Source organism: Girardinichthys multiradiatus, chromosome 14, assembly GCF_021462225.1.
Source record: "Girardinichthys multiradiatus isolate DD_20200921_A chromosome 14, DD_fGirMul_XY1, whole genome shotgun sequence".
NCBI lineage: Eukaryota > Metazoa > Chordata > Actinopteri > Cyprinodontiformes > Goodeidae > Girardinichthys > Girardinichthys multiradiatus.
This window is the reverse complement of record NC_061807.1, coordinates 31,038,413-31,064,586: the sequence shown is the minus strand read 5'-3', so window position 1 is coordinate 31,064,586 and position 26,174 is coordinate 31,038,413. Positions and strand designations below refer to the sequence as shown.

At 40.3% G+C, this 26,174-nt stretch overlaps 1 protein-coding gene across 1 annotated transcript in view; it reads right to left on the bottom strand.

Moving 5' to 3' along the window:
• svep1 (sushi, von Willebrand factor type A, EGF and pentraxin domain containing 1) overlaps positions 1-26,174 on the bottom strand; it is a 124,562-nt gene that overhangs the window by 72,207 nt on the left and 26,181 nt on the right. The window contains exons 3-4 of the mRNA XM_047385542.1: positions 10,146-10,401; positions 6,144-6,320 (exon numbers count right to left, since the gene is read on the bottom strand). Of these exons, the coding sequence (XP_047241498.1) occupies positions 6,144-6,320; positions 10,146-10,401 (433 nt within the window). The remainder of the gene's footprint in view (positions 1-6,143; positions 6,321-10,145; positions 10,402-26,174) is intronic.

The window sequence follows — 26,174 nt, the reverse complement described above, 5'->3', positions numbered from 1 at the left end:
TGATTAATAACATTTTCTGGAAAGGAAAACAAAAAAAAGAGATTATTTGTACACAAAATAAAGGAGATTAAGAAGAAATTCTGACAAAAATCCAGGAAAGTTGACAGAATTAGAGGCAATGATTATCCTTACAATGTGAAAAGATAAATTTCTCCCTCCTTTAATTAAACTTTTACTTAAATCTGTTAAAAGTTGTATTTTTCTTGACACAACTACACACACTAGTCTCTACTATAACAATGAATGACTTTTATCTAAAATATGATGTCCCTGAACATTGGCACTATAAATAGCAAGGAGCACAGGCCTAAAAGCCAGAGCACTTTGGCAACACATGAAACAGATACTTTGGTTCACAAATGGGTCCCTATAAAATCTAGGTGGGACGTGAAGCAATAAATGTTTTAAAATGGCAGCCACCTTTTTCGGTGCATTTGGAAAACAAAAAGTTATTGTGTAAACTGCGATTTAAAGCAGGAAGCTGAGTGTAGAAGAACAAAATGTGATGGGCCTTGCTGGGAATCACAGAGTCAAAGGTGAGCAGAGGGAATGTGGCCTGGAACATCAAAAACCCCAAAACATCATCATATGGTTTCTCCAGCCCTGTCAGTACATTACTGGATTTGTTAAACATAATCTGATCTGTGGACACCTCATACTGATTCAAGCAGATAGGCTGCTTATTTAACATCCACTTTCAGTAAACCCTGCAGCAACATAAGGCCTGATGTCAAAGACTTTAGGTCAAATACGTTTGCTGAAGCAATACCTTTTTCCATAAGATAATTTTCTTTGTGTAAAAAGTGTGGGGGATTCTCTCTAGCAAGGTTTTATCTATGTGTCCATAGATAAATAGATAGGTCAATCTAGAATTGTGCTGCTCAGGGTGGCAGCGGGTTGGAGTGGCTCTGTTGCTTTTCATTCTGATTGGTTCTTTTTGGGAACTCCAGTTCCTCTTGTGGTGGATAGAGATTGATTTTTTGGATGGATGTCCTCACCGGTGTTGGATGCTGTGCAGCTGGAGGCATTTTTGCTGATGCTTTTATACTTCTGGACATTTGTTATGATGCATCACCGTGACATTGGGGTGTTATGATTCTGGCACGTCTGCTCTACCCTGTCTCCCTGGCTGCAATCAGCAGATTAGATGCTGGTGGCTGCTGCAATGTAGTGCTATCTGTGGCATGCCAAGCACCTGTGTCTTCCCTGATATATACCGACTCTGACAAGCAGACGGTGCCAGATTTTTGAAAGCCATTTGTGTGAGTAGATATCCAGTGTTCATTCCTGTCTGATCATAGTTCTTGACCTTGCTTTGCTCTGCCACCCCACAGACCTTATGATTGTGCTATTGATTTGCTTCCTGGCACATCACCCCCTAAAGGCAGAACCTATTCATTGTCTGGTCCAGAGCACAGGGCCATGAAGAATTATGTTGATGAGGCATTAAAGGCAGGGCACATTCAACCTTCGTCCTCTCCTGCAGGTGCTGGTTTCTTTTTTGTTGGGAAGAAGGATGGTTCGTTGAGACCATGCATTGATTATAGAGACCTTAATGAGATAACAGTTCAAAATAGATATCCCTTACCACTCATGAACACAGCTTTTGACCAGATCCAGGGAGCCAAGATATTTTCTAAGCTGGATCTAAGGAATGCATATCATCTGGTCCGAATCAGAGAAGGAGATGAGTGGAAAACGGCTTTCAACACGCCTACAGGCCATTATGAATACAAGGTCATGCCATTTGGACTTACTAACACTCCTGCAGTTTTTCAGTCATTGGTCAATGACGTTCTAAGAGACATGGTGGGTCAATTCGTATTTATTTATCTTGATGACATACTGATTTATTCTCAAGATCTGGAAACCCACAGAAAACATGTCAGAGCTGTTCTCCTGCGTCTTCTCCAAAACCAGTTGTTCGTCAAGGCAGAGAAATATGAGTTCCACATAACTTCCACTTCCTTTTTGGGCTTCATCATTTCCCCAGATTAAGTGCTTATCGATCCCTCCAAAGTAAAGGCCGTTTTGGAATGGCCTGTTCCAACTGATCGCAAGCAGCTTCAAAGATTTCTGGGCTTCGCAAACTTCTATAGAAGGTTTATTAGAAATTACAGTCTGGCTGCTACTCCCCTGAACGCTCTTACCTCTTCCAAGACAAACTTTTTGTGGAATAAGGATGTAGAGAAGGCCTTCAATAAGTTGAAGGAGCTCTTCACGTCAGCTCCAGCGTTACAGTCTCCTGACCCAGAGAGACAGTTTATCGTGGAGGTGGATGCCTCAAGCACTGAGGTCGGAGCCGTATTAAGCCAAAGAGGTGATAATGATCGTGTTCACCCATGTGCCTTTTTCTCAAGGATTCTGTCTCGGGCTGAGCGGAATTACGACGTGGGAAACAGAGAGTTACTGGCCGTCAAGTTGGCATTGACAGAGTGGAGACATTGGCTGGAGGGGACTAAGGAGCCGTTTATGGTGTGGACTGACCATAAAAACTTGGAGTACCTGAAATCAGCGAAACGGCTGAACCCCAGGCAGGCAAGGTGGTGTTTTTTGGTTGTTTTAATTTCTCCCTATCTTACAGGCCAGGGAGTAAAAATGGCAAACCTGACGCCCTATCCCGGATTCAAGAGCCCGCAGAATCTCATTCTGCGGGTGAAGAGGAGTTTATCCTTCCTGAAACCGTCAGGTTGTCTGTATCCCGGGTTGAGGTGGAAAGAGAGGTCCAGAAGGCCATTAGGGATCTGCCTATCCCACCATCATGTCCACCGGACCGCTGTTTTGTTCCTGAACGCCTTGTGCCAAAGGTATTGGAGTCTTGTCATTGCTCTCGCCTCGTTTGTCATCCTGGAATCAGCAGAACGATTCAGACAGTTCGGTCTCAGTTTTGGTGGCCATCGCTGGTCAAGGATGTCAAAGACTTTGTTTCTGAATGCACTCAATGTTGTCGAGCCAAGCCTTCTCATCGCCCCCCTGTGGGGTTGTTGCACCCATTGCCCATTCCCCCTCGCCCATGGTCGCACATTGCGATGGATTTTGTGACAGGTCTACCGGTTTCTAATGGTCACTCTGTACTACTAACCATAATTGACAGATTTTCTAAGATGGTTCATCTGGTGCCCTTGGAGAAGCTTCCATCTGCAAAGGAGATGGGTGAGATATTGACCCGAGACGTTTTCAGGCTCCATGGAATCCCTAATGACATTGTTTCTGATAGAGGACCCCAATTTGTGTCACGTTTCTGGAAGGAGATTTGTTCGTTGTTGGGAATTTCTGTTAGTCTTTCCTCAGGGTTTCATCCTCAGTCTGATGGCCAAACTGAGAGAGCCAACCAAGAAGCTGAAACTAAACTTTGTATATTATGTGAGTCTGACCCGACCAAGTGGTCACAAAATTTGCCCTGGGTTGAATACACCATGAACTCTATGCAATCAAGTGCCACTGGTTTGTCTCCTTTTCATGTTGTGTTTGGTTTCCAGCCACCCATGTTTTCAGTTCAGGAGAGAGAAGCTAATGTTCCATCCACCCAAGCGGCTGCCCTAAGGTGTCAAAGAATATGGAGAAGGGCCAGGAGGTCAATGATCAGAATGTCACTGGTTCAGTCAAGAACGGCCAACCGGAGACAGATTCCTGCCCCTAAGTACCAGGTGGGGCAGAAAGTTTGGCTCTCCGCCAAGGACCTCCCATTAAGGGTAGAATCCCGGAAATTGGCACCCCGATTTGTTGGACCTTTCCCAATCTCCAAGATCATCAACCCTGTCGCTGTACGACTGAGATTACCCAACTCCATGAGGATTCACCCCACGTTCCACGTTTCTCAGGTCACGCCCTTCGTGGAGCCCCGACTTGGTCTTCCAGTGTTGTGGAAGACGTCCTGTCTTGTTCTGGTACCAATGAAAACTCACCCATCAGTCCTTAATGAGTATAGACCTGTTGCCCTGACATCCCACATCATGAAGGTCCTACAGAGACTCCTGTTGGCCCACCTGAGTAAGCAAACAATTAACTATTAGGACCTCCTTCAGTTTCCTTATTGCTGTGGAGTTGGAGTTGAAGATGCCATCATACACCTGCTTCAACAAACCCAGCAACACTATGAGGATCATGTTTTTTGATTTATCCAGTGCATTTAATACAATTCAACCTGAGTTGCTTTGTCAGAAACTCCAGAAGACTCAGGTGGAGGCCTACAACAGCTCTTTGAAAACACCTGTATAAAAGCTACAACATAATTTAATTTCCATTTAGGATGAATATTTTTGAATTTGAATTGAATTTGATACATTAAAAGGTGTCCAATATAATATAATTGTAGGTACTCAGTGTTCGGATTTGTGGTACCATGCAAAAGTATTTATACCTCTTGACTTTTTTACATTTCGTAATATTACAATTATAAACTTCAGAGTATTTTATTGGGATTTTCAGTGTTAGACCACCACAAAGAAACACATGATTGTGAAGAGAAAGGAAAAGAAAAGGTCACAAAATGATATCTAAAGTTTTGTGTATCTCGTGGGGCCATGTATAGTCAATCATCTGAAAATGGAAAGAGTATGGCTTAATCCCATTCCTACAAAGACATATGGAAATGCTGGGCAAGAAACGCCTTAATCAGAAATTCAGCCAAGAGGCCTATGAGAACTCTGGAGGAGCTGCAAGTTCAAAGCTCATAAGGGAGAATTTGTTAACACGGCAGCTGTTAGTCATATATTTCACAAATCTGGGGTTTGTGAACAAGGGGCCGTTTAGTTTGCCACAAGCCTTGTAGGGGACAGACATGAGGAACAAGGTGCTCTGGTCAGATGGGAACAAAGTTAACTTTTTTTACAAAACAGTAGGGAACGGTGGGGGCAGCATTATGCTGTGAGCATTCTTTTTTTAGCAGCGATACAGAAGCTATTTAGAGTTGATGGAAAGATGGTTGGAGCTAAATACCGGACAACCCTGGAAAGAAAACTGTTACAGAGTGCAAAAGACTTTAGACTAGGTTGGACGTTCACGATCCAGCAGGACAAGGAGCCTAAACAGACAGCCAGACGTCTCATAGAGATGTTGGGATCTAAGCATATTCATGTGTTAGAATGGCCCAGTCAAAGTTCAGGATTGCACAAATCCTCTTCATCCAATCTGAGCGATCTTGAGCTTTTTTTCAAAAATTAACAGAACAAATTACAATCTCTGGTAGTACAAACGTGGTAAACACACCCCTAACTCAACACCCTCAAAATATTGACACCCTCATGAGGCAATGCTTTGCAATTTGAGCTGCAAGTGCAATGTATTGACTCAGGAGGGCTGAATACAAATTCATAAAAAACATTTTAGATGTTTAGATGTCGTAAAATGATATGAAAACTACACATTCTTGTCTTCTAATTCAGCAACTATACACTTTGTCTATCACATAAAAAACCAACAAAATACATTGGTGTTTGTGGTTGTAATGTTCAATTAATTCAATTCAGTTTTATTTATATAGCGCCAATTCACAACACATGTCATACCAAGGCACTTCACAAAGTGTTTGGAATGGTGCGGGGTTGTTGGAGAGGTTAGATTAAACTACTGAGTGTTAGCGTTTGGACATTTTAGAATAGGCTATGTGTAGGGGTACTAAGTAAAATAATACACTGATAAAGTGTGTCCATGTAGAGCCCACTGGTGGCCATTGTTATACCAAAAACCACAAGGATTGAGGGTACCTTTCTGTCAGACTGATTATAACCATTGGAAAAGAGAAGGGGTCATATAGGTAGCAGAAATGGAGGGTGTGTTTGCACCTCAACCATAACTGACCCGGTTTAGACGAAACCTGACTCCCCTTTACTCCATCCAACAGGGAGGGAGGAAGGTGGAGGTAAAAATAATTGGAGAGTGTTGTTTCCTGTTGCACTGTTACAAAATGAGAAGTTCAGGCTTCATAAATACATTTGAATTGCACTAAAGAACCTATCAATACTAAAATCCCTAGAGGCTGGGGTTAACCAGACCAGTTTGGTCTTGATTTGATCCCTCTTCACCCTCACCTGTTCTCCGTTACAACCAAAAACAGGCAAAAGAAGAATGACAGAAGAAATGGTCTGAAAATGGAAAACATTTTGGTATGAATGTCGCAGTCAGAGACCGGTAGATTTACCTACCTGTGCACTCGTGCTTCAGACCCTTGCCGTAGTATCCCTTCTCACAGATGCAGTCGTACTGTCCGGTGTGGGTACCACACTTACAGCTGGCCATCATGTCACAGCAATCCTTGCCCTCATCACACAGGGAGGAACACCGGGATAGGTCCTCCTGGATGTAACTCCCTGTTGGTAGGTCTGGTGGTGAAAATAAGCACAAATTTGTTGCAGAAAACCAGTGATTGAGTAATTAAGTTTCATCATAATTAGAGTTCATGCTAACATCCAAAACTAAATTACAACCAGCTAGCAATATTTAAGAATAACCAGCTTTCAAGGTTTACAATAAAGGAAAACAATTTTACAGGCAAACATGCAGTGAAATTTGTAATACTATTAAGAACAATATTATCTGCATGAAACGAAAATACAACCTTTTGACAGACACTAATCTCCCTCTCATGTCTCAGGAGACATGATTCAAACATTCAAACTAAGCAATATCCATAAGCTGCAAATGTGCTTTTTTAAAATCATGGCTTTTCTCTTAACAAACGTCAGTAAAACTTGCCCCCGAGCAAATGTTTATCAATTAAAGATTTGGAAATTTAATTTAGCTTGGTCAAGACTGTGGGCAGCTACCGTATATTGGAACTGGAACTTGGATTTGAGTCTGGGATCAAAACTGTGATGCTGCTGCTACCACTAAGACAAAAATATAAGCCTACTGACACAAACAAGTCTATGTTTACTTATTTGTTAGAGAAACTGCTGAGATGATGAAACCGTGACAGTTTCTCCGATATTTTATATCCAACATAGCTGTCTGCCTTGAATGATGATGTGAATCAGCTCTAATTTCCCCCAACCTTTACTTGTTCTTTCTCCCCAACCTTTTCTAATGTGCTACCATCTGGAATTTCACTGTATGTAGAAATGTACTCCTCCTATACCTGTGAGCACATATACATGATTTACAGCTCCCTTCAAACCTAGCATGCCCTCAGCTGGGATGTTTTATGGTGATAGAATAGGCTTAAAAATCACAAACAAACCCATTTTTAACCACATTATAGGAAGTCCATTCCTACTGTGAGAAAATGGATTTGCTTTTTGCTGAATGGAAGTGAGCTCTGATGGCTATTGGCAAAGCAAGACAGAACAAAGTATCTGCAATATATATGTTTTTAGACCATGGATGAAATATTATTCCATTCCTTTTAAATGAGGACTGAGCCTTACCAGGGTTAAAAAGAGTTACATTAAAAATAAGTTGCTTTAGGTCAAATGGTGATGGGAAAATTAAGACTTCAAAGAACCCAGAAAAGAGATATTAGCTTGACTTCTGTTTGCCAAAATCTTAGCTGCCATTTGACATGAAAGGATAGTTTTATCTGCGTCTCATATCTGTTCGGTAGCCTACATAAAGGTATCCATTACACCAATGTTTGTCCAATTCCACTGGGGTGTAAAGTCCTCTGAAAAATTGACAAACGAGCCTAACTAATTTTAAAAATCAATACCTCTTGTTGCTGACTACAGTACACAGATGGAAAGCAGTAGTGTGCTTCCACTGCATTCACGCAAAATATGTCAAGGGATTTCCTTGCCCTATTTCCCAGCAGACTTGCTCATTTGCACAATCTCCTGTTGAAACAGTCTTTTTTTAAACTGTACTTCTGCAGATCACCTAAAATGACTATAGTTTCTTAACATTCATAGCACAAACTTCAGCTGGTGACCAATATGCAGCTTAGAATAAAAACTCAAAATATCACCTGACACATCAAATAAAGGGGCTAACAGCTGGTACTGACAAAAACACTCTTTGGTAGGGAAGTTGTTCATGATTAAAGTTTGTTATTTTCAAGTTAGATATTTTCATAGAGGTACTTAAAACAAAAACAGAAAAAAAACAGAGCAGTAAGCTGTTGGAAAGCAAACAATTTCCTACAAAACAAAACTCGCATATCTGCTGTTCACTCTCTCATCATCTGCAGATGGCATGAGAGAGAAGCAATAGATAAGAGGAAGGCTGAACGTATTGCAGCAAAGTTGGTCTATTTGATCCTTTTGAGGTTTTAATCTTGTTTTTTTGTTGGATTTGAAAAATGGTTGTCAGGCTTTAGTAAATTTCAGAGTTCAGATAATGATCTACTGTAGATTCTCTAAAGAATACACACAGACATTGCTGTTTTAGTAATGCTAACCATGCTAATTGCTAATACAAGATGCTAAATATACTTTAAAATCTGCAAAAGAGAAATTGGAACAAAAAAAATAGCTCTGGCAGGTGAAATTTATACGAAAATCAGAGATCAAAAATCATAAATTTATGATAATGCTGACCTAACCCCACCAGTAATTGATACAATTGTGAAAATGTTAGGACAACTTCCAACAGCTTGTTCATTTTTAACATATTTGTGAATATGAGATTTATTTTTCTTTATTTCAACAATTCAGAGAAATTCAAATAATATAAAAAAGAATAGAAACTGAAGAAAATACCTTTTAGAAATATCTGTGATATGCAATAAAAAGCAATTTCTGGTGAAAACTAAAATAAATTAATTAAATTACAGCAATTCCTCTGTAGAGAAAATAATGAAGGACATTCAAAACAACTGTCAATATCCCCCCGTCTGGTAATTCATGCTAATTTAGCCTGAAAGCAGACAGCAAGATGATAAAAGAAGCCTCCAAAAATCCTAAAATATCATCATGGGATCTACAGCAGGTTTTTGCAACTGTTGATATGAAAGTGCATGCAGAAAGAGCCTGAAGAAGCTTGACTTTCCTGTAAGGTCTGTAGGGAGGAAAAATGTGTTCTCTAAAAAACATAAAGCTAGAGTAAAGTTTGTTTTAGAGAAAGTAGATAAAGACTAGAACTTCTGGAATAATGTTCTTTGGACATATGAGTCTAAAAAGGAATAATTTGATGACCACAATGAGGACATGTTTCACATAAACCAACTGCAATGTGAAGCACATAAGTGGGAGTGTCATGGTCTTAGGATACTTTGCTGCAGAAGGATCAGGCCAGCTCACATCACACAATCCACCATGAATTCCACATCTGTAAAAAAATTAAAGCTGTAGAGAACTGGACATCGACATATGACTTAACCTATAACATACCATTAAATCTACAAAGAAATGGCTGGAATGTCCTGAGTTAATTTTTATGACCACTTATGCGTACTTGTTGTCACACAATAAACTGCTCAATGTGACACTTTGCTCCGATGGTGCCTTGGCAGAAAGTGTAAGAAATGTTGGAATTTGCCACGAGAAATGTAGGAAACTGGTACGCTCCACTATAAAACCTATCCGCGGACAGTGCGCACAGAGTCCACACTGCTCACAGTATACATACAATACACCTACCTTTGTGGGAGCCTTAAAGGTCCCAGCGCAAATCTTGATGTCATTGAGATCCTGTGGGGTGACTTTAAACAAGTTAAATGTGCAAAAAACTCCTCAACCATCTCACAGCTGAAAGTGAGAAGTGGGGCAAACTTTTCTCAGATCAGAGACTGGTAGTTGGCTACAAGAAGCGACTCAATGAAGTTATTTTAGCCTGGAGATAATATTATAAGGGGAGTAGGGGGCCCTAACTTTTTCCTTAGCAAGAAAATGCATTTTTGTTGCCAATTTTTGTCTGAGTGTTTTTCAAGACATAAAAATAGAGATTAGACAATTATATATGAAATTTTCTTTAAAAAGAACTCAATATTTAACATGGAGTCCTAATTTTTAACATAACTATATCTTAATAGCAAGACCTGCTCAGGAAGGCCATGTTGGGGTCAGATTGTCTTCCATTTACATTGATTGGACCCAAAGATGTCTGGTCTTTAGGAGAAGATACTGCAGTGAAAGTGGAAATAAAAGCTCTGATAATTTATACTTAAAAATGACAGAATCTGATTGTCTTTAAGACAGGAAACTCAAACTGAAAAACTGGAAAAAGTGCTGTCTTCACAACATAGACCTAGATTCAGTAATACTTCTTCCTACCTTCATGCAGAGCCCGACGAGCAAGAGCCTCAAACTCAGCAAAATTGTGCACCAGGTAACAGTGCTGGTCCTTGGGTTGTGAGGCCATGTCATGGAGCTCCCTGATGTTACCCTGCCAGATGCCCAGAGTGAAGATCTCAACGCCTCGCTCTCTCAGAGCTGCTGCCACTGGTCGAGGGTCACCACCATTAGAGTACCCATCCGTGATGAGGAAGATTGCCTTGGTAGCGTTCCCACGGGAGTGACGGAGAATTTGCTGTAAAAGAAGAACATATATAATGATTAACAAGAATTAATCCTTTCATCCAACCTTTTAATAGCTCAACAAGCTAAATATTTGAAGTTTTTGATGCTATGTTACACAATGTTTTAGGTTATGTATAGATTGTTTTGGATGCAACCAAAATATCTCTTGCAGGTCCTTTTATGAGACAATTTATGACATTTCTAATTTGGTTGGGTTTATCTTTACAGAACATTTTTATAGCCTTCTAATGCATCAAATGGTTAACTCTTATAACCAACTGAAAGTTCTAAATGTTTTACATGACATTACACTTACAAAAAAAATATCAACGTGCAGGTTTGTCAAAATGATGTCTTAGTTTCTATAGTCTTGCTGTCACAAGTTTGGCCGTTCAGACACACATCCTGCACACAGCTGCCAGCATCGCCCCAGTTTTAGTGACCTGACTAAATTGGATAAAAAAGAACGTCACACAAGACCACTAACAACAGTCCATACTTCTAGGGTTCCAAAAAATCCTACTTCAGCATGGCAGCCAACAAGGGAAGGATGGCAAGAGGGAACAGAAAACGGGAGCAAGCTCTACCATTGTAATTACTTCTCCAGCAGACTATGCATCTGCTTGCCAGTGGTCAAAAACCACTGGCGAACACAGAGTTTGCAGGCCAGGCTGTTGTGCACGCCCCAGACACCAGCTACAGTTCTCAAAGTAACTTTAGTCAACGTTTATGATCCACCACATACAATTAGAAAAAACATTAGAGTAAGAGAAACATATTTTTATTTTGTTTGAAATATAAAAACAACACAACTTTCTGCTAGTATTAGTCTAGAGAGCAAGCTAGAGGGTTTTGGATTGGTTTAATCGTGAAAAAAAAAGTGATGTTAAGATGACAAGTAGAGAAAGCCCAGGGAATGATGGACTAAAGGTAAAATGAGTTAAAGCAATAAAAAAGACAGAATTGGAAAAGCAAAAGCAGCCAAGATGAATTCAGACGGACAGAGATCCACTTACTGACTTAGTTAAACAGAATCAAACATGAAGGACCTTTCATTCTCCGTCCAAGAAGAACACCATGGCTCCATATGACGGAATATTAGAGCTGAAGAGAAGGAAGACATGCAAGGGTGTGACCACAGACAGAAAGAAACAGGAGACAAGGCAGAGAAGGCTCTGGACTTTATTGTCTAACTGGCTACACTTGCAGCAGCTTTGGCAGGAGTAGTATAATTAAAGAGCTTGTGAAGCAAAGAAAAAGAAGATGGAAAGAGAACAGACAATAAGAAGGGAGTTCCAGGTTGTCTGGTGCTCTGGTTGTCAAGCTGGAGATGCTGACTACACCCAATTTTAGCATACAAAGATTCTACTCTCTTTGGTTCTTTCTGACAACAGTACCACTTGTAATGTTTCTGTATAAGCAGTGGCGGTTCTGGCATGAATGGTGCCCTAAGTGAGGCCATTCTTCTTCCACCCTCCAACCGTTGGAAATGTAGGAAACCATCTGAAATTCTGAAGTGGGATAAAATGCAGTGCAGTCTCAAACAAAGCATGGTGTCTGGTCTTCCTAATCTCTGAAGCAAACAGAGGTAGCCAACTCAACACATGGAGGTCCCAACCCATCCATCCCACCATGACCTCACATTGACTACACATACTTGGAAGCAATATAGGAGTTGCTCAAGGTAGGAAGGTTTTTTGCTGCCCCTGTGCCCCCCTTTCTAATGCCGCCCTATGCAAATGCCCATATGGCCTATATCAAAAACCACCACTGTGTATAAGGGACAATAAAAGATTTTGTTTGAATTAGTCAGCAGGCTTGGCTGTTACTTTTTATTGTCTTACCATCTTTCATTAGGCGTTTCCTAGAGTGGTGTTGGGTCACAGTGGTTTTTGTGTTAGCCTTGAGTGAGTGGCTGCTGTAAGAGGCCGTGGAGATGATACCAAACGGAGCGTACCCACTAATAATAGCCTCCCGAACAGCCTTGGCATATTTCAGGTCAGAGTATTAACATAAAGGTGGCCACAGATGCCAGTGTGTGGGAATGCACTGCTCTTCACAGAAACACTCAGAGTGCACCTTATCATTCACGGCACAAAAGACACAGTGGAAAATCACATATGCTGCAAACAGTGACAGCTGATAAGAAGAACATATTTTGCATGTATTCCAGCATACTATGTCTATTAGTTTTTTTTTAACAGAGAAAAAAAACCAAGTAGATTTAAAGACCTGTTTGCTAAGATACGAAACCTACGAAGGGACATGGGGAGATTCTTTTCTTTTGCGTGTCCATGCAATGCTTTTGCGTTCGCTCGCAATACTTTTTGCGTTACCACACAATACCTTTGAGTTCCCTCTCAAAAGTTGTGAATCACCTTGAGAAAGCTGTACATTTTGGAACAGCAGCACAGATGACAAGCTGCTCACAAAACAGCACTGATATGGCATTGGTATGGTTTATTTGTCATACAGGTCCTTCTCAAAATATTAGCATATTGTGATAAAGTTCATTATTTTCCATAATGTCATGATGAAAATTTAACATTCATATATTTTAGATTCATTGCACACTAACTGAAATATTTCAGGTCTTTTATTGTCTTAATACGGATGATTGTGGCATACAGCTCATGAAAACCCAAAATTCCTATCTCACAAAATTAGCATATTTCATCCGACCAATAAAAGAAAAGTGTTTTTAATACAAAAAACGTCAACCTTCAAATAATCATGTACAGTTATGCACTCAATACTTGGTCGGGAATCCTTTTGCAGAAATGACTGCTTCAATGCGGCGTGGCATGGAGGCAATCAGCCTGTGGCACTGCTGAGGTCTTATGGAGGCCCAGGATGCTTCGATAGCGGCCTTTAGCTCATCCAGAGTGTTGGGTCTTGAGTCTCTCAACGTTCTCTTCACAATATTCCACAGATTCTCTATGGGGTTCAGGTCAGGAGAGTTGGCAGGCCAATTGAGCACAGTGATACCATGGTCAGTAAACCATTTACCAGTGGTTTTAGCACTGTGAGCAGGTGCCAGGTCGTGCTGAAAAATGAAATCTTCATCTCCATAAAGCTTTTCAGCAGATGGAAGCATGAAGTGCTCCAAAATCTCCTGATAGCTAGCTGCATTGACCCTGCCCTTGATAAAACACAGTGGACCAACACCAGCAGCTGACACGGCACCCCGGACCATCACTGACTGTGGGTACTTGACACTGGACTTCTGGCATTTTGGCATTTCCTTCTCCCCAGTCTTCCTCCAGACTCTGGCACCTTGATTTCTGAATGACATGCAGAATTTGCTTTCATCCGAAAAAAGTACTTTGGACCACTGAGCAACAGTCCAGTGCTGCTTCTCTGTAGCCCAGGTCTGGGGAATGCGGCACCTGTAGCCCATTTCCTGCACACACCTGTGCACGGTGGCTCTGGATGTTTCTACTCCAGACTCAGTCCACTTCTTCTGCAGGTCCCCCAAGGTCTGGAATCGGCCCTTCTCCACAATCTTCCTCAGGGTCCGGTCACCTCTTCTCGTTGTGCAGCGTTTTCTGCCACACTTTTTCCTTCCCACAGACTTCCCACTGAGGTGCCTTGATACAGCACTCTGGGAACTGCCTATTCGTTCAGAAATTTCTTTCTGTGTCTTACCCTCTTGCTTGAGGGTGTCAATAGTGGCCTTCTGGACAGCAGTCAGGTCGGCAGTCTTACCCATGATTGGGGTTTTGAGTGATGAACCAAGCTGGGAGTTTTAAAGGCCCCAGGAATCTTTTGCAGGTGTTTAGAGTTAACTCGTTGATTCAGATGATTAGGTTCATAGCTCGTTTAGAGACCTTTTAATGATATGCTAATTTTGTGAGATAGGAATTTTGGGTTTTCATGAGCTGTATGCCAAAATCATCCGTATTAAGACAATAAAAGACCTGAAATATTTCAGTTAGTGTGCAATGAATCTAAAATATATGAATGTTAAATTTTCATCATGACAATATGGAAAATAATGAACTTTATCACAATATGCTAATATTTTGAGAAGGACCAGTATGTAGGTTAACACACAGTCAACAATGCAATGAAATGCTTGGGATAAGAACCGTTCAACTCACTATAAAAACAAAAGCAGTGATGCAATATCAAAAGTACACATCCTGCAGCAGCAATAAACTAATAAAGTGTCACAAATGTGGTGTAGTGCAGTATTCTAGTCCAGAGTTCAGTAGTCTGACAGCTTGTGAATAATAAATGTCTTTAATTTAATAACTGTCTGACTGAATATCCTTTTATTGAAGGCTGATTTCAAAATAAAACTCAATAAATTTCAAAGAAAATTGTAGTGTTTTCTCCATTTTCTCAGTTGTTGGGTTTGGAAACTATCCTACAAAGTATTGCGAGGTAATGCAAAGACTATAGCGTGAAAATGCAAAAAGTATAGCGTAATGTGTAGGGAGGCAATAGAAAAAAAATCCCCCCATGTCCCTCCGTACTGAGAGACTAAAGGGAAAGAATCAACAAGTAAAGTTAAAAACAAATCAAAGTGATTCATTGTAAGATTTATTTTTTTAACCATTTATCCTTTAAAAACAACGCATATAAAACATTTTGTTCAAATTGTAAAAGTATTTATACCCCTTGACATTTTCCACATTGTGTCACATTACGTCAATGTATTTTACTGGGATTTTGGTTGATCGACCAACATTGTATTGTGTACTCCAAAATCTAATCCAGTGGAACCAGTTTCCTTTAAATGTCACCAAAATAGTAAATATGGTGCAGTACTTATCTCAGTATGAATCCAAATGTTCTGTAAAGACCTCAGAGATTGGGGTTGTAAAACAATATCCCAAGCTTTAAGCAGATCATGGACACTACGAGACCATAATTTAAAAATAGTGAGTGTGTGAGAAAACTGCAAACCTACCACGAAAATGCTGTCCATCTAAACTGTAACACAAACTAAAACTTGTGAGGAGGTGCAGAGATCAACAGCTCAGGTGGGAGAATCTGATCACAGGGCAACCAGTAGTCACGTACACCACAAAAATTTGGTATTTATGACAGAGAGGCAAAAAAAAGTCACCGTTGAAAGAGGGCAGTGAGACATCCAATTTGCAGTGTACCACAAGGCATGTAGGGGACACAGCGAATACGTGGAAGAACGTGCTCTGGTCAGAAGAGCCCAAAACTAAACTTTTAAGCCTTTAGATCAAAGTAAAAGACTAGACCTAAATCCAAACCTGAGGCTGTGGCAATACTTAAAAGTTGATGTTCACAGAAAGTCTCCCTCAAATCTGACTGAACCTGACCTATTTTGCAAAAAACAACAGTGAAGAAATTCAGTCTCTAGGGACAAAGCAGATAAAGAGATATGCTAAAAGACTTGCAGCGGCCAATGCTGCAAAAGGAGGTTCCTCAAAATATTGACTAGGCAGGTCGAATACAAATGTAAGACACACTTTACATTTTTATTTGTAAAAAACAAAATTCAGTCGAAAAAATTCAATCCAAACAATTTTCCTTTCTGCTGGCCTGTCACATAAAATGATATAAATCATGCTAAAAAGAAGTTACAAGGATAGGAATACTTCTGAAAGGCACTGTAATACGTAGGCTTTTCTACAGTCTAGACAACATTTACATTAAATAAGTTAAACAATGTGACTGATGAAGCTGCTAATCTCAAACTCCACATGGTTTTTACACACCCTAAAAAGCTATATGTCAACAGTTCAAGTTCAAAGATGACATAACCAATGACAAGACAGCTTAGGTCTATGTGGCTCGGGGTCAATGACATCTATCAAAATAGTAATGACAGCACAGGGACCAGCAGGCCAGGAGGAAATACTGGTAACCGGATTCTCCTGTGTTCCAAAACGCCCTCATACTCTGGCAGGAAGCAACCGAGAGATGAGCTGACCATATGTCGACGTAGGGATTTCTCCAATATGCTGCATTGGAAAACTTGCACAGTGTCTGCATTAAAAAACTCAAATACATTCAAACAGATTCTGTCAGTTTGGGAAGAGAAACCTGCTGAGAAGATTATCTATATTGGTGGAGGTCTCCTTGCTTGCTCTCTATCAGAAACTGGATTCCTTCTGCTTCAGATGTTTTTACATAATTATCTTCCGACTACAAATGAAGTTGTTGGATCTTGACCCAAAAGTGTTATCTTTTTGTGGCATCTGCTGATGAAGGGGCAATTCAAAGACTGAAGTTACAGCAAAGAATATGTTAAATCATGTGCTGCCACTCTTCTCACATTGTAAAACCTAGTTTAACTAGTTATTTACAAAATAAAATAAATCTTCAACAAGTTAACCAAAGCAAAACAACAACATATATATTTAAACCAGCCCAGAATCAAATCTAAAACACAAGATGATGAAGCTAAAAAGAAAACAACAAAAATGCTTAATTTTGCCAGGATCATGAGTGATGCTAATGGCACTCATGCGGATATCAGGCATCTCTTCAGTCCCTGCTGGAACTTATTTTGTTTTCTTCTTGGCTTTGCTTCAGAACCATTATTGTGTCATGATCTGAAAAGTCCCTCATTTTAGCAACCGCAGAAAGAAAATGGACATTCCATCTGAATGGAGGTTTCTATAATATTTTTCACAAGATATAAACTGCTGATGCCCATAACAGTCCAAAGATCATTCAGCAGCATCACCACAGGAAATTTGTCGGCCAAATCCATCAGGCTGATATTGAAATCTGTTAGTGAATAAAGGAAATTCATGAAATGTAAAAAACATGCTGGAATTCTGTTGAATCCTTACTGACTTTCTTAATCCGGAATGGAAATTAGACATGGTTTTTAGTATCTTAGTTTCTTCAGTCTAAATTTTGTTAAATTCAAACTTTTTTATACTTCTGATAGATTTAGATTAAAAGTAGACACAAAGGCGCAGCACTGATGGTGTAGGGGTTAACCGCGCGACCATATGCAGAGGCTACAGTCCTCGAAGCAGCTGTCCCGGGTTTGAGTCCTGGACCCGGTGACATTTGCCGAATGTCTCTCCCTCTCTCTACCCCTCTTTCCAGTTTACCTACTGTCAAAAATAAATAAATAAATAAAGGCCACTAGTGCTGAAAAAATATCTTTAAAAAAAAAAAAGTAGACACAAATCTTAAGTGTACAAACATATTTCTTCTAACTGGAAGTAATATTAACATTTTGGTGAGAACCAGCTGAAGTCATGACTTGAATCTGATAGAGAATCTGTGGGGCAAGCTAAAAATTAGAGTGGGAGGAGACCTTCTAACTTAAAGACGTGAAACTCCCCACAAAAGAGGTGCACCAGAGGAGATACGCAAAACGCTTCTCAGCAATTATAATTTGGTGGAACAAAAATATTTTACATTCAAATCCTCCAATAATCTTTAGCCTAATGACGTTAGGGAGCATGTTTCATAGGGTCATGAGGTGCAGCAGATCAGAATAACACTATATTATTGATTTAATGTGTTGTGAGCAGCATGCTCAGGGTTGTCCAAACTGGTCTCATTTTATGAAGGATTGGTCTTTGCAAATCTAATGTAAAGGCTCTGAAGGAAAGTGAAAATAATAACTCATACTATTGCTCATCTGGATTGCATTTATTTGGCATGTAAAGATACGTAGCCTTAAGTAAATAACAATCCTGGATGATCTTTTTATGCATCTAATAATTTAACATAAGTAACTTGATCTTGTAAGTGGCATGGGCGTTGCAGCTTAAATACATCATATATACCACACACATGCTTTACTGCTACATTATTTACTCGAGTGCTACCTAAAGGTCATACCTATGACCCCAACATACATTAAGCTTTTATGCAAACACTTTGTCCACGTTGATTAAGACTGACTCACCTCAGAATGCTGAAAGCTAGAAGTAGATCACAGTAAGGGAGTTGTACCGGTTTACTGATAAATTTAGCTAATTACTCTTTGACCACTGGGGGGCGCTCATAGATTATTCATGCAGCATTAAACTATTAGCAATTGATGGTCAGGCAATCCCTAATTCTGAAAGACCAGCACTATTGCAAGACAAGTTGACTCTGTCCTGACACAACAGCAGATAGTAAATGTTACCAAATTATTAAATACTTACAATAAATGTAACAGGGACATCAAAAATGATACACACTCTTTCGACACATGATAGACACTGATGTTTTACAAAATTAGCTTCAATTGTTCATGTTTAGACTCATGTAAAATGTGTTATTACATATGGTAGCACATTTATGGCAAAGTGTGACAACGGGTTAAGCAAAACCAAAACTACATGGTTACTAAACAAAAGTGAGACGAAAAGTACTCACAATGCATGAACGCAAAACTGTCAACATCATAAGGATGTTGCATATGTAATGGCCAGAGGTTTGCTTGAGTGTTTTGACTCTTTCATGTCTGTAATACAGGAAGTTCATGTGTTCTTTATTGTTCAGGGAAACAATAAAGTTCTGTGAAACACACGTCTCCATTATGGTACCAATGGTTCTGATAATTTGGAAGTATTTCAGAAAGAAAATAAACAATCTTTGGTGGGCCGGAAAAAATCAACATTTAAAAACATCATCATACCTTAGCTTCTCCACAGCGGCTCCTAACACGTTTGTTCAAAATGCAGGAAAAAGCAAAGATTTGTATATAAAATCAACGTTAGAGATAAGTTTAAGCAGTTCTTCAATGCTAAAATCTAAATAGAAATTCTCACACATAATGGTGCTTAAAATATTTTTTCTTATCATTTAATCTCATTAAGCTTCAAGATATGTCCTTTTGTAGGCTATCTTCCACATATGGAAAGGATTCAACTGGCCATGTACATTTAAAGAAATTACATCTTTTTTAAGGATTGAAATTTTCTTTACTGTGAAACCTAACAAATTTGCTCAAGTTTATTCATTTTATAATATAAACCACTAAATCATTTAGTGTTCAATGATGAAAGTTAATAGGCTATCTTTTTGCAGGTGATCAAGCATGTTTTGCGGCTATTGACTTGTTTGATTCAGCAGGAGCTAGGGTACAAATGGCCCTTTGGACCGTAAAGATGGCTGACAATGGCTTAGTTAAGGTGATTCAGGAAAAATAGTACCCCAAAATGTCACAAACATAACAATGTGGCCAATATCTCTGCAAAAATACACCCCCATACACTTAACTTGCATTATTAGAGGTGACTGAGAGCTCTTTCCTTTTAGTTTGTGCAATGTTTGGTAAGATCCAACTGGAACTTTGAATAAATATAGTAAGTGTTGATCCATTACTGAACAGATGTTAGTCTGATTAGAACTTCAAAAGCTGGTATCTCATTGCATTTGGCAGAAGAAATCATGCATGTTTTGACACCTTGAGGGATTGGTGATGAAGGCAGGGAGCCCAGCTGTTACTCAAAGGTTTCTACATGCAGAGAAATATCCTGAATCAAGACCCTACATCAGCACCATGCTGAGGTTCTCCCATCAGCTGCTCTTCTGAACTTTGATCAGAGCTCATTGACTATTCATTTAATATAATACATCAGAAACGAATGTATTAATAGCCAAATCTAGTTAGTGATATGAAATTAATGTTATTTAAAAACATACTCAGTTTTAAATACTGGCATGGAGTGTATTTTATAACACATTCCATGATAAACCTTGAAAGTTTATTTACTCCATGGAGGAGAAAAAAAGCAAACCAGGGTTCATCTGTTTGGAGGGCTCTCTCTCGGTCGGAAGTCAGGCTGCTTGTTTGAACAGGCTATCTGCTCTTGGCTTGGGTGGTAAGAACAACAACCAGAATCCTGCAGGGGCCCAACAGAACAACAAGCACACAGCTACAGACACAACACTTAGGTTTACAATTATTCAGTGACAATTTAGAGAGACATAGTTAGGATAAAATAGACAAGGCCATTTTCAATTAATTAATTAATTTAGATATTTCCAAATATCTTTCATGGCACAAACAGCTGGTCTTTCCCCCCATATTCTGCATATCATCTAGACTGATAATTCTTTATCTATAACTCAAAGATAAATGCTATGAATGTGAAGCCTGAGATGTTTTGAATTCTGTATTCCCCTTTTTCTAGATCAGCTGCCATAAAGTCCCCTTAAAGTCTTGGTTACATTTGATCCATGCCTCTTATAAATGCAACACTGAGTTAGGCTCACAATTTTTTCCGTGCTCTAGTTTTCCTCAGTATGGAGCCATGAGACTGACACTTTCAGGGTGAATAGACTGGTTTCCACTCACAGCAGGCCACCCAGATGGGGATAGTTGTTGCCTTAAAATAAAATTAGAAGTGACTGATTCTCAACTACTTAACATGTGGGGTAATAAACCTGCAAGCATCCTTTGCAATACGCATCATTAGATGCAGTCAGTGTGTAAATGAAGCAATCCCATTCATAAGTCATTGCCCTAAAATCATCTATGACATATTGTATCTTGTGCTTTCTAATTCTGTATGACAAGTTATGGAGGCTGGTTGGCAGTAATTAATGCAGAGTTTGACTTCAGTACACAATAGAATTGGACCGTTTGTGATATATTTGTGTAGAGTGGATAATAAAGACAACAGGAATGACAGTACACTAAACTACACTGTACACTACACTAAAACTACATTTTAGCCCCTCCTTCTTTCCCCTCAGAGTTGTTCTGACCCAACTACCTGCATTAAAGTTGTTTGCTTTCAACGTGACCTATTTATTCTAAAAGCTTACAGCTACGGAAAGGAAGGTAAGTGTTAAGTGTTACAACAGTGCTGCATCATGCCTACCAGCATCCAGATAAAATGCAATAGAAAACGTTAATGGCTTTGAAGGTGTGGGCTGCAGATGGCAGGAGGATGTTAAAGCATCTCCACTCTGATGTTATGATAAAAATCATTGCTTCTGGTCAGGATTTCATAAGCACCCCAGTCTGGAGTGAGGATCACAGACAGTACTCCAATCAGATAGTCAAGGCACATTCAGCAAATGCTCAATTAAACATGTTCCACAGTCAAGATTTTAGAATAATTTTTCATATGATTTCATTGCTCTTTGACGCTCTTGTTGCAAGTTTTTTGCCATTTCAAGATTATTAATAAATTAATAAACTCAAATAGTGTAGACTTTATTTGTAACCGAAGCATGGTGCTAATATTTGGGCATTTCATAGCTCCTTTGTTCTGTTTCTGTTTTTATTTTTCTAAAGAAGAAGAAAGGGGAGACAACCGCATCCATTCTGGTCCACATTACCTAAGCAGTGTGACATTGTGTCTGACTGACAGCAGCTGTTCTGCAGCCTCTGTATTACGCCATGGAGCATTGAGACACTGAACAGACCTGAACCGTCGTGGGACAAGCACTCAAGATCTTGTCTCCATGAAGAACACTGGAATAGTGATTTACAGAGAAGATGTATGCACTGTAGCAGACAAAAATATTTACACTTTCCCTCACCACCACTTTTTTTACTCATCTAACAAAATATTTAAGGTTTCTTCTTCCAAAACCACAAAAGATTTTTTTTTGACATTGCACAAGCAACACGACATGGATAATTGATAACCTGTCTGGCGTGTGTTTGGCCAAAATGTTAATAAGGGAAAACTGTTCCTTGAACAAGAAACCCATCCCAGGAAATTGCTCCAAATTTGGCAACCACTAGATTGCTTCATGCTACCCAGTAATTTAAAAGTTTTCACTATGGTACGATCAAGTATTACAAATTTGTGAGAAAAAAATACAGCATGTTTGACAAAGTATAGTTGGATTAGACAGTGTTTACAATGAGTCAATTACCAGACACAAAATGGCTGGAAAACTGAGTGTGTTACCTTGACGAGTTCTGCCACAACACCATTTATCACACTCAACTCAACAAGAAGTGACAAGAAAGAAAGACTTCAAGAGTAAATGCTATTTTACCTGGGAAATGACATGCTCATTTAATTATTCCTATAAAGTTTTATCAGTCCCAGTCAGGTGTGTGCAGGAATAAAAAACAAGGGAAACATTTTCAGCAGTGAACCATGTATTGAGTGGATACGTAAAACAGGAAGGTCTTATTTGGACGATGGTGAGGACAGAAACACTTGTTGGCCTGTTTCTTAGGTTTTTACATGCATTTTATTTGATTTATGGCCTGTTCTTGATAGTTTTTATATCATTATCAAATGCAGGTACTGATAAAAGATGGAAGTAATTACACTATCAATCTGCACATCTGCCTGTGTTTCTTGTGAGTTTTCAGATAGCTCCTGATCTTTCAAATGAAAGCTGCACTATCCAGGAGATGAGAAGCTTCATCATATGTTGACATTCCCATCTCAAAGCAAGTGAAAAAAAGCGATTGATGTGCCTAGTTGCAGACCGACCTGGCAAAAGGAAAGGTTTAGACTACGTTCCCACTTGATTACCACATATGGAAGTGGCACAATTCAGATTTTTTTTTTGCAGGTGAAAAGTTTGGAATTGGCCCGTTCGGACTGCTATGAAAAAGTCGGATATGGGTCGCATTTGCCTGTAGTGGAAATGTAGCCCAAGTCTGCCACATTAGCTAACTGACCTGAAAGCCATTTTATTCAGTAAACAGCCTGTGAAGATCCAACATTATACCTGATTGAGGTAACCAATCCTGGGACCTATTACCGTTCATATGAACAGTTTATACCGAAGCTGAGATACTCATGTAACCAATGGGGGGTTTTCACATGACGTCGCGGTAACGTGACCGCACTTCGCGATCGCCATCTTGGGTGGCAGCTGCAGCCTGTTACCGGTGTTTTAGCGTGATCAGTGAAGCATAACTCCGGACCATTCAATTTAACTATGGTGAAAACCTGTTTAGTTGTGGGTTGTGCCGTGATAAAAAAAATTTGTGTGAGAAAACAAAAACACTGAGAACACAACGTCGACTATTCTGGCTGAATCGGATATCCAGGGTGGATTTGGACAGCTTGAACATCACTCACGCCTGAGTGTGCAGTGCACATTTTGTGACAGGTAAATAAATAATGTTCGTCTATATTTATTGTAATAATATTCTGGAAAATGGTGTGCCAAGACCGTGAGCCGATCAGTTGATCCTGAGCTGGCAGCACTCAGCACTGCCACCCAGCACTCAGCGCTGTGACCTACTTCAGTAAGCTGCGCTCTCACATCTTGACCAGCTAGATGTAGGCTGCAATTTACCTTTAATGTTATGATGTAAATGTATTATCTAGTAATACAACTATTATGTAATTATCCAATAAAAGGCAATATTGACTTTTCTTGAGGTACACGGTCTTATCAGGAGGCTGTAAGAACTCTAGATACCATGGTTGAAAAAATTGCAATGTTGCAATGTTGTGAAAAGCGTGAAGCGATACAGAGACACCCAAGATGGCGGACCGGAAGTGAGGCTGCGACGTCAGTGAAGTCAATGAAAACCCCCCCATTGACATATAGGTGCTCTCAGTTATCAGATATGCGTTCTGCAGAACAATGGGTGCCATTTTTAAACAAATGTTCGCAACTCCTCTTTGGATCAAATTGTCTCTACCAACCTAACTTTGTCAGCATTAACCTACAGATCTTTTTACCTGGCTGTGAGGACAATCTGCAGTAGTTTTAGATCTACTGGATGACCCATATCATGAATCACTAAGGTAGTCGAAGTAGAACAAACCAGAGAATGAAAACAGACTCAAAACACAGGATGTAGACGGTAAGTAAAGTTTTATTCCTAGTGTAGGCTTGCCTAGGATAATAAGTTGGTGTTGTCCAGGAACCAGGGGAGGAGGACGGAATCCAGGAATCCAAGGTGAGAGTGCTGATGGTGAGTATATTTACAGTGCAGTCCTTAGGTGAGTATTTACCAGGTGCAGGCGGGGAACCCAGGATCTCTCTTCGGGTCCATATCCTGCCCAATCCACAAGATATTGAAATCTACGCCCCCTATGCTGAACATCCGTATATGCAGGGTGGTCATCAATGAGTCGAGCGGGGGGGGGGCTTGGTAGGTTGACTCAGGGGGCTTTCAGAGACTGGCTTGATAAGAGAAACATGGAAAGTAGGATGAATGTGCATGGAAGACTGTAGTTTGAGTCTCACCACAGATGGGTTGATTATCCTCTCGATGAGAAAAGGACCAATGTAACGGGGGGCCAACTTTCTGGGAGTATCCTTTAATTTAATATTCCTGGTAGATAGCCAGACCCTCTGATTGATTTGGTAGACAGGTGCAGCAGAACGGCGACAGTTGGCGAACCTCTTATTTTGTTCCAGAGTGCGTAGGAGGGTCCTCCTGGTCTGTCGCCAAATCCTACGACACCTGGAAACATGGTGCTGAACAGAGGGGACCAGGATGTCAGATTCAATACTGGGAAACAGCAGTGGTAGATAGCCAAGGGAAACCTCAAAGGGGGACAAACCGGTAGCAGAGGAAGTATGTGTGTTATGAGCATATTCAATCCGTGTGAGATGCTTGCACCAAGAAGAGGGGTTGTCATTTATTACGCACCATAAGGCGACTTCAAGTTCCTGGTTGCATCTTTCTGTCTGCCCATTAGATTGTGGGTGGTATCCTGATGAAAGACTTACAGAGGCACCTAGAGCCTTGCAGAACTCCTTCCAGACTTGCGAGATGAACTGCTGGCCTCGGTCAGAAACAATATCCATAGGAATGCCATGGATGCGGAAAACGTGGAGAACCAGGAGTTGGGCAGTCTCAAATGCAGACGGAAGCTTGGATAATGGAACAAAATGGGCTGCTTTAGAAAATCTGTCAACAACAGTAAGGATGACGGTGTTACCGTCAGATGGCGGGAGACCAGTAATGAAATCAATGGAAATGTGGGACCAGGGGCAGCTAGGGGTGGGCAGAGGTTGAAGAAGACCAGCAGGGGGTTGATTGGTGTTTTTGTTCCGAGCACATGTGGGACAAGCTGCAACCATGTCTTTAATGTTGAGATTCATAATCAGCCACCAGAAATACCTCTTGGTATATGTGGTCATGCGAGTCACCCCAGGATGACAAGTCAGCTTATTGTTGTGCACCCAATCCAGAACTTTATTGACGACAGAGTTGGGACCAAACAGCTTGCCCACTGGGCCAGTACCTGGGTCAGGTTCAGACCTCTGTGCCTCTCTGATGTCCTTCTCAATGGCCCAGGTGAGGGCGCCCACAATACAAGAGTCCGGGAGGATGGAGGTTTCAGTCTTGGGTTGGTTAGAATGAGAGAACTGGCGAGAGAGAGCGTCAGGCTTAGTGTTCTTGGAACCGGGTCTGTAGGAGATAGAGAAATGAAAGCGAGCAAAAAACAGAGACCAACGGGCTTGTCTGGGGTTAAGTCTCTTGGCATTTTGAATGTAGGAGAGGTTCTTGTGATCAGTCCAAATGAGAAAAGGGATTTCAGTACCCTCTAACCAATGCCGCCATTCCTCAAGGGCCAATTTTATGACTAAAAGTTCACGGTTGCCCACATCATAATTTTGCTCTGCTGGAGACAAGCGACGAGAAAAATAGGCACATGGATGTACTTTATCAGCCACAGGGGACCGTTGAGATAAAATGGCCCCTACTCCAATGTCAGAAGCATCAACGTCTACGATAAATTGTTTATATGGATCAGAATGGGTCAATATGGGCGCCGAAGAAAATAGAGTCTTTAACTCACCAAATGCCCTTTCCACCTCAGGGGTCCAATGTAATGTTCTCAGAGAGGAGGTGAGTTGAGTGAGAGGTGCAGTGACCTGACTGTAGTTCCTTATAAACCTCCTGTAGAAATTTGCAAATCCCAAGAACCTTTGAAG